The sequence below is a fragment of the Lycorma delicatula genome, chromosome 8 (assembly GCF_047948215.1).
Source record: "Lycorma delicatula isolate Av1 chromosome 8, ASM4794821v1, whole genome shotgun sequence".
Taxonomy (NCBI): domain Eukaryota; kingdom Metazoa; phylum Arthropoda; class Insecta; order Hemiptera; family Fulgoridae; genus Lycorma; species Lycorma delicatula.
In genome coordinates this window covers 43129863-43140117 of record NC_134462.1, presented here as the reverse complement: position 1 = coordinate 43140117, position 10255 = coordinate 43129863, and the positions used below count along the sequence as shown (strand labels likewise).

Below are 10255 nucleotides of genomic sequence, written 5' to 3'. Positions count from 1 at the left end.
TGATTTGGGAAGACACATTCACCACTAGACCAACCTGGTGCGTTACTGTAACATACCTACTAATTTTTAAAATTACACAATGTAAATAAAATATTTATTATTCATGAGAAGCCTAGTTTGAATACCACGTGGAAGTAAAGCATATTTACTATACATGATTGGTAGTTACAGACTTATATTTTGATCTTATTCCCACTAAATATTTAAAAATAAGAATGCCGAATAACTACACAATTTTAAGGTTTGTACAAAAACCAGAGTGGAGTCATTGTGGTTTATCAAAAAATTAAATGCATGAATTACGTGTAATATTTAACAGGACTGCTCGTTAATAAAGTAATTAATATACAATCTATCAATCCATTTTTAAAACCCATTAACTGGGGTAGCGGCAAATTTGCTTCTAGCTAACTTGTATAATGTACTGTTGTAAACTAATTAAACATTTAATGATACCCGCGTTCTAAAACGATAGTACATAGATAAGGCCGTCATTGAAATGACAAAGATTTTTCACATAATCATCAGCTCTGATACGAACGAAATTTAATAATTATACCCTACTAAAGCTAGAATTTTAAAAATAGATTAATGGAATTCTGGAATTCAAAATATTCATTTTAATGTGGCATTGTTAAACACGCGATTGCAGCTGTTGCAATTTTTACTATTAATAGAGCATTGAAGCACCCTGATTTTCCTGTGCTTATATAAACTTTTACTTCAGTTCTAGTTTTAGGCAAAAATTGAATTTTTTTAATTTGTACCAATTTCCGCTAGAATTAACTTGCGTGTTGTCTTGAGTTATATTTAAATCCTGACGTAAGCTATTAGCGGTTTCTAAGAGAAGAAGGGAATTTTCATTCTGTCCCATATGATGATGTAATGTAGCAATGTTATTCTGTCTGCAAGGCTGTTAAGGCCAAGTTGTGAAAATGTCATTTCGATACGTAGTGTGTTATGTGAGGATGTTCCTATATTTAGTTGTTTAGAATGAAATATGTTTGTTTTTATGTGTGTGATTTTTACTTACCGTTGATTTAGTGAAATAAATTACCGCAACAATGATTGAAATGGAGCAAGAGGCCGTGTATGGAACACACGAAGATTCTCATGTTGTTATGTCTGAAAAAGTGCAATCATTAGCTGGTAGTATATATCAGGAGTTCGAAAAAATGATAAGAAAGTATGATGAAGATGTTGTGAAGGATTTAATGCCTTTAGTAGTGAATGTTTTAGAATGTCTCGATTTATCCTACACGGAAAACCAAGAACATGAAGTTGAATTAGAACTTCTACGCGAAGACAACGAGCAGCTGGTTACACAGTACGAAAGAGAAAAACAATTAAGAAAGACTTCTGAACAGGTAATTAAGCCTAGTTATTATGTACTTATAAATCAATGGGATTCATTTAGTTTCATTAACAGATCTGGATGGACTTGTTATGTAACTGGGTGATGATAAATTTTGTTTGCTTTGTTTTGGTTTTAATTTAAACCCAAGTTAACCTGTAATATGCATCATCTAATTATTTTATTATATTTTCACCCCTAATTTTATCTGTGTTCTGTTAACTTTAACAATATTTTGTTGGAAACCAGTTTTTAAACTCCTTTTCATTTGTGACCATTTTGCATACTCTGGAGAAATTTTTATAGTATCTGAAATTTTATAGTTGTATTTTATGGCATTTTGTTATCCTGTTTTAAAGGGTAAATTAATCGATGAGTTGTGTTACTTTAACAATTGCTTAATTAGTGTTTTAAGTTTCAGTACAAAACCCATGATGGGAAATTAATAAAACTGTGTTATACACATTATTATTGTTATGTTATTATATTTTATTTTTGTTTTATCTTGTATTATACCTAGATTTTTGTTCAACTTTGAAATTATTTAGAAAAACTGAAAAGGTAAACATAGGCTGATACTACTTATGACTACATTCTGTTTTAGAAGCTTTTATTAATGATTAATAAATTTTATTTCTCAGTGGCATCACCTGATTTCTAAGGGAGTCATAAATGCATTTTTGATAAGATAATTTGTAAAATTACATTTATGTTGAGTGCTGATGGAGTTTGTGCTTTCAATTCAGTTTATTGATCTTAGTCAAATGGCAGCATACATAATAAAATGTTATTTGTAGAATACTTAAATGAATTTAATATTATTAGCCACTACTTAGGTAGTTATTTATTTTTAAAAGGAAACATATTCTCTTTTCTTTCATTAGAATTAGCTGCTGTGGTTGTAATATTTTGTTGTATTATAACCTTCCAAAACATTTGTTTTTTATTTCCATTTTACTTCAGTTTTTTACTTTTTCTAACCGGTTTTGTTATTTAAGATTACGAAGTAAATCCTTCACTTTATTGTTGTTATTTTTTACTAATTTATGTTATATAATTTGGTTTCTTTTATTGAAAAGTCAGCTCTATATAAAAAAGTACTTTCTTATTTAAAACTTAAAATCATTTTTGGGTTTTCATGTATTTTTCCCTAGCTAATGTAATCAAATTTCATGGATTTTTTCCAAAATGAACAGCAGTCAGTTGTTAATAACTGCAGTCCATAATAAATTGTTAAGTGTAATGGATTATTTTTTTCAAACATCAGTAAAATATATAACAGAAGGTAGTATCACATACTGCTTATTGCATAATTTTAGTGATGTATGTACTGTTTTCTTGAACTTTGTACTTATATTCGACAATTATATTTACTCTTATAATTTGAATAATGTAAGTGCAAACAATCTTTCATACTGTTAGCTTGTAGTAGGCCCTTTCATTAGTTAGATTGATAATTCTTTAATATGGTATGATAAATTATGCATGTTTGCAGTATCATATGTACATATTAGTAATAATTATTTTATATAATTAATGAATCTTTTGTCAGAAAATGAGAACTGTTTAATTGAAAAAAAAGAAACATAATTTTTGTTTTGGTTAGCAGAAATTTCACCGTATTGATTGAATGCTGTCAAACAATTTTTAGCTTCAGTTTAGTCTTAGAAAGTATTTATATATATTTTTTTTACTAAAAAGATATAAGTAAAAAGTTTTTTATTTTACTAGCTTGTAACATAGAGAGAAAGTAAAATTTGTTGAAATTACTTCCATGATTTTTGTATTTTGTTTATTTTTTGGAATGGTTTTTAGACATAAAATTCTAAATAAAAAAAAAAAAAAAATTTAGGATGGTATCTTACCTATTATAAAATATTGATCTTATGAGACTTTTGGACGAAAACAGTAGAAACGTAATCTGGAAGACAAATTTAGCATAGAATATTGTCAATTAAGGTAGATACCATAGTCAAAGATTGAAATTGTGAATTTTTACCGCTCTCATGCCAGTCTGTAGCATATATATGTTTTCTTTAGATAAATATAATCATTTTATTTATTATATTCTCATTTCTTAGTAAATTGTGGAGCAGGTTTCCACTAATATATTACAGTTCATGTGCATAATTATTATCTTATTTTGAACTTAATTTTTTAAATTAGCATATAATGTTCAGTTATGCAGTTTAGAAAAAAAACTAATACAGAAATTATGATTAATTTTCTCCAAAAAAAGTCCATGAATATTATGTTGTTATTTATACTACAGGGAGAGTTAGCATTTAAAAGAAGATTTATATGAATCCTTTGCTTTCATTATCATTTTTTATTTCTGAAAATTTCATTACTGTCAATTGATTTTTACCCCCCAAAAAAAATGATTCCATATGTTATATGGAAAACGTTGACATAGTGTATAGTTATGTAAAAACTCCTGAAAAATGAAAGTATAATAAATGTAATATTTTTGTTAATTTAGTTACATGGACTTTCAGTCTTGAACTATCATTAACAAAAAAATGTTGAGTAGATGTAATTTACATGAAAATTTAGAACAAATGTGCAGTCTCTTATTCTACCCTTTTATAATTTTGGTGTTCTAGTACTGCCTATAAATGAAATAAGGAAATGAGCTTTAAGGTAATTCTGTAGATGTTGAGCAGTGTCATTGTTTCAACTGTTTAAGTGATTTTGTATTTTAAAGTGTTTTCAATTTCTGCCCTTTCTGTTACTTTTATTTTAAAATTAGACTGTTTTTCCTAATTGTTATACCATATTTCAGTTTAGTAATTGCCATACCATGAAACATTTTTTAAATTACTATTTTAAGTATCAATATCAATGTTGTGTAACTAATTTCTGCATTAACAGTTTACATTTACACTAACACAGTTCTAAGGATATTACAAATCAGCCTCTTTTATTAATTTGTCATCATTATAAACATCTGAATTTAAGAGTTTCTGTCTACTTACCACTGATTATTGTTTAATAAATAAATGATGTAGACAACTAACATTAATTGTAGATCTTTAAAAATTGCCTAATTTCATTCTTAATTGTCAAGTCATTCTATATTTGGAAATTACTGTGTGAACTTAGTGAAATTTTATGTAGAATAAATTGATTAAATTCAGAGAATCAGATGTTTAAATTCTTAAACATTTGAGAATTGTTATAATTAAAAAAATAAAAAGCTGCTGAATTAATACCATAAGTATCACAAAGGACCATAGAAAATGTTTTAAATTTTTTTGTTAATTATTATAAGACCCTTATTTTGAAAATAATTATTCCCAACCATAAATAATTGTGTGATTCATTTATGGTTGCAATGTTTTTAGTCTTATATAAATAAGGGGATTTTTATATTTAATTTGTAGTTATTTGAAAAGGAAAGAATATGTTTGATAACAATATTAAAAAAAAAAATTAATTAAGCCAGTTTTTAAAAAAAACTGCTATAAAAAATAGAAATTAATATTGCTTCAATTTTTCTTTAATTTTTTACTTTTGAAGTTTGCACCAAATTCAAAATAACTTTTAACAAATTATTAAATCTTTGTTTAGTGTTGATGTAAAAAAGTGAAAATTTAAATAATATGTATTTTTTCTGTTTAGTGTGTGCTTAAAACTGTTTTTTGGTGAACAAATAGTAATTTGTATTTTTAAATTTTATTTTCACTTAAAATATGATAAGTCTGCAAAATACATTGTCTACATGAAGTTTATTTTAAGTCATAAGTTAATTAGTAGCTCTTGTTAAATCACACTTTTCTCAGCAAACAGATAACTCAAAATACTCAACCTAAATATCTCCATTTCGTGTACTTTCAATATTATATTAAATATACAAAATAATAATTTTCTATAAATTAATTAATTAATTTATGTAGTATATATATATATATATAATTATAATGAGGTTTACGTAATATATTATATTAATTACTTCTTATAAGAAAAAACAAATGATAATATGTAAAAAAGAGAAAAAAACTATCTCTCTGTGGTGTAATTAATGTAAGAAAAATATAAACTATGTAATACAAAAAAAAAACCAAATATATGTTAATTAATATTTTGTGTTGTTTTTATAGTGTTAATGTATTACTTCAGTTCAGTGGATGGAGTAAGTGGAGGTTATGCAGCAATTAAAAAGTAAATAAATGAAGTTGAAACATTAGAATTCCTTATTATAAAATTTGCAATATTAATATTTTAAAATTAAATTTTTTTTTAAATCTGAATCTTTAGCATTATAATATTCAAATTTGGTTTTATAAGAATAAAATTCTGAATTTAGTTTAACGATATTAGTAGAAAATATTAATAAAGAAATTAATAGATTATAATTTATATATTAGAAGACAACTGATATAAGAAAAAATAGAATGATATTGCGTAATTCTTTCTTTTTCCTGTTTAGCCTCAGATAACTACCGTTTAGATAATTCTTCAGAGGATGAATGAGGATGATATGTGTGAGTGTAAATGAAGTGTAGTCTTGTACGTTCTCAGTTTGACCATTCCTGAGATGTGTGGTTAATTGAAACCCAACCAACAAAGAACACCGGTATCCACGATCTAGTATTCAAATCCGTGTAAAAATAACTGGCGTCTAAAAGCCGTCTAAAAAACTGGCGTTAACCACTAGACCAACGCGTTGGATGATATTGCGTAATTAGATTAAGTTTTCTGCACTCCTTTATTCTAAAATAGTTGTGAGGTAATCAAATACTGATTGTATTCAGTTTTTTAAGGGCATGGTAGAAAATATGTTCTGGTTTCAAATATAATAAATAAAATTGTAAACAAAATATGGTTTATTGCACACACATACAAAATCAAATAAATGGAAATAGTATGATTAAAGACTAAAACTAATTTAATAGAGAAAAGCATAAAAGGAAAGAATGAATCAATGGAAGGGGGTATTTACATTTATTTATTCATAGTTAATTAATTTAAGCTGTTATAGGAACTTGTTCTACAGTTTTCCAATTATGGAAATTTAAATATGTGCAAATCTATACAGGAAAATATAAAAGTGACATTGTTTCAAGTTTTATTTTTTATTGTTTATTAACATTTAAATTGAATTATTTATGTTTTCTTGTAATTCATTATTGTTTTTATAACATTTTTACTTATATAATTTTTCTGCAATTTTGTGATATGGTTATTTATTTTTTTTGTTTTTAAGATCATTTCATGTACAACAGAGCATAAGTGTAATTAAAATTGTTCTGCAAACGTAATTTATAAATATAATTAAGATTTGGATGTAAAAGCTTGTTACAGTACCGTTAATTAAATCCCAAATGCCTGGCTTTATACAATAAGCTATGTGATAGTACCAGGTTGGGCCTATTGAACAAACTATTGGATAACGATCAGCTTCCCAGAACAGATCATTAGGTATAGATACTCCCACCTAACTATACAAAATTTACCACATCTAATAGCAAATTTACCTCATCTTTGGTCTGGATCCAGTGACCACTAAGCTAAAAGAGGAAGAATTTATATTAGTTTGGAAGATAAGAAAAACAGTTGAGTTATGAGAAAGAGATGATTTGCTTACTCACTGACCCTTTTTTTTCTTTTTCTGTTTAGCCTCTGGAAGCACCAAAGCACTTCAGAGGATGAATGAGGGTGATATGTTTGAGTGTAAATGAAATGTAGTCTTGTACGGTATCAGGTCAGCCATTTCTGAGATGTGTGGTTAATTGAAACCCAACCACCAAAGAACACCAGTACCCACAATATAGTATTCAAATCCATATAAAAAGTAACTAACTGCCTTTACTAGGATTTGAACCTTAGAACTCTTGACTTTGAAATCAGCTGATTTGCGAAGATGCATCTACCACTAGACCCTCACTCACTGACCCTGAAAAAAAAACCAAGCCAACCCAGAAAAGTGCCTCATATTTAAAAGTAGTGGTTACACATCCCATCCACAATCCCTTCAGAAGTTGCAATATCTCTTAACAGAAGTGAGAACAAGAATAGTATCTTGTGGATCAAAAATTTTTTATTGAATCATAACATACTCATTAATTGAACTCAAATATGCTGCAAAAAAATATCAATTTTCCACCAAACAGTCAAGAACGTTCTTAAGAATATACTGCTTCACAATAGTTTTTTAACCCACTTACAATAAAATATTTAGTCTCAGGTTGATGCTGTTTCTTCATGGGTCATTGAAGATAGTCAAATCAGAAGATACCAATAACCACATTGAAATCACTTTCGAAGTATATCATTTATTATATTTTGACTTTGAGCCTTGCATCATGGCTGTTCTGCAACATACAGTGAGTTTTGATTAAAGTGTAATACTTCCATGGTAAGAATGCAGGTAATCAGTGCATCCTTGATGTGTTCTGGCAGGAGCACTCATAAAATGACCTGAGGGTCTGTTTCCTGTCAGTGGCTGCATAATAAACTTATTGGCTAAAGTATCTATCAAGTAAGCCCTGGCCTAATCTCCTCCTAACATAAAATACCTCGTAATTCCTAATGCAGAATAAATTAATTCGTCATTTTTCATATTAAATTTTTCTTTCTTATTCTTTCACTGAAAATTCTGATGCCATACATGAATGAGTTAATAAATAGATGAACATAGAAAACATTTTAATAAAAATGGATTTAAAAATTCAGAACATATTGTTGCAGTCAAGATAAATTAAATATTGCACATATTAGAATTTTGTTGTTAAGAGAAAGCAAAAATGTTTATTACATTTGTTATTAAACGTCATTAAAACTAACTTGAATATAATAATTGTAATAAAATCTGTTTATACAAATTTCAGTTAAGTCTTTTAAAGAATTTGAAGGAATATTTCCACGTGGGTTAAAGGAATGGCATTTTAAAGACGTCTTATTGTAATAGATGGGGAGAAAGTAATTTTGAAACTTCTAATTGGATGAGGAAGTCATTGACATTGATAATCTGAAAATAGTGCGTGAATTTAGCTGAAAAGAAGCCCTAATGTGTGTAGTCATTGCTGAAATTGTCACATGCTGAAACATAGATTTTATTGATTCTATTTTTTATTTGAGAAGTGAATTTACTAATAGAAAACAAAAACAGTAAAAGAGATTGTAATTACTGTCATTGTTACAAGACAGTGATATTTTTTAAATAATTAGTTTTATTGTTAAATGCTTTTTTCATGATTTAAGTTTGTTATATTTCTGACTCGTACATTGTTTTTTTTTAATATTTTCTTCCCTTAAACCCTTTCACTTGCTATTTGGTCAGGATTTCTTTAAATTTTTATCATTTCAGAGGAAAATAGCCCATAGATTTTGAATGTTTGGCAGATGTAGAATATATTTCATAAAAAACTAGATCTCTTTGGTGATATTTTTTTTTGTGAAAATGTATCTGTACATTTTGAAAAGGTGTAGACTATTTTGTAAACATGAGGTAGGTGTAGGTTTAAAAATTTTACTTCATCTTTTTTTAGGAGGGGTTCAAAAATATTCTTATATAAGATCTCTAGATAATTGACCTGTTAATAAAAATTGAAGAAAATGAAATAAATTTTTAACAGTTTATTGTAACTTTTATTGCAAAAAAGTAAAATTTAGCTCGATTGTTTCATACTGTTGATCTGATTTAAAAGAAAAGGAGATACAGCAAAGATAGCTTACAAAAAGTAGATAGTGTGTGTACTCTGTACATTTTGTATAAAGGATGTATTACTGCAATACTGAAAAAATAAAAACCAACTTTACTATATTTTAACTTTTATATGAAATAAATAAAAGAATTCTTGCTAAGAATGAAAACTGGAATAAAGTTAAAAGAATTGTAAATTTTAAAGAGTTCAAAGAATGTAAATAAAAACAATTATGTGTTATGTAATTTTTATTAAAATTTCCATATTGAATTATCTAATTTCAGAAGTAGCAAAAAAATTATATTTATAGACTATTTTTTTTTAGATTTAACCAATTGAAAAATTAAAGTAATAAGAAGTTTTAAAAACTTAAATAATTTGTGTATTTTTTTTTTAAAAGTTTCTGTTCCCTATTTTTCAATTTTATTTTTAAACTAAATGTGTAAGGACTGGGGACGGATCTTCTAAATTCTGACAAAATCTTACTGAGGTAGGAGGTCTAAAAATTGTAATTTTCTGCTTTCTAATTTATGTACAGCCCTAAACCAACCAGCTACCTATTACTTGCATTACACCTAGCAGCCAACAATTTATGTTTATGTATTTTATCAAACTTTGTCTCATTATCTAATATTGTTTATTAGTAACAGTTATTTGAAATTTCAATAGAACTTGATAATTTGTCATACCTGACGCTCAAAGAGTGAAAAATCAGAGAAAATGACAAAACATTGAATAAAAGAAAATTAAATTTTCTAAAGTATATGTGAAAAATATTGATGCGTATGTTTTATTACATTTATATTTTATTTTATTTTACTCTGTGTCTTTTATATTCAAATATGAAAAATAAATAACTGTTATTATTAAAGCGTTAAATAAAACTGACAAACATACGTAACACTATAACTACATAAATTTTGCATTGGTAGGCCAACCAATTAGGCAGCACTGTTAACTTAAAACATTTTATGTCAGGGCAGAATGTGTAGATTGTAGAGTATATTTTTATTCGTCTTGTTTACATGTGTAGGAAATTACTTGAGTTCATCTCCCAAGACTTTGTGACCTGATGAAATTGTAACTTTGTTTAATCAGCTAAAATGATTGTAAATGTCTACTTGAATCAGCATAAAAAGAAAAGGATTGATTATTGTCTTTAATAGTGCATACTACAAGCTAACAGATTGTTTATGATTAATCACTCTTCTTTAACAGTATCATTTTTATGCCCATAATCTCCTGCAGCTTC

The 10255-nt window shown here is 26.9% G+C and overlaps 1 protein-coding gene across 13 annotated transcripts in view; it reads left to right on the top strand.

Annotated features, from left to right (window-relative positions):
- The first annotated feature begins 881 nt into the window (after nt 1-881).
- syd (JNK-interacting protein syd) overlaps nt 882-10255 on the top strand; it is a 225482-nt gene continuing 216108 nt past the window's right edge. For all 13 annotated transcript variants that reach the window (XR_012757479.1, XM_075373870.1, XM_075373882.1 and 10 more), the window contains exon 1: nt 882-1367. Coding sequence is in view for 12 of the 13 variants with exons in the window: in XM_075373870.1 (XP_075229985.1) it covers nt 1065-1367 (303 nt within the window). In the remaining variant the exon portion in view is untranslated. The remainder of the gene's footprint in view (nt 1368-10255) is intronic.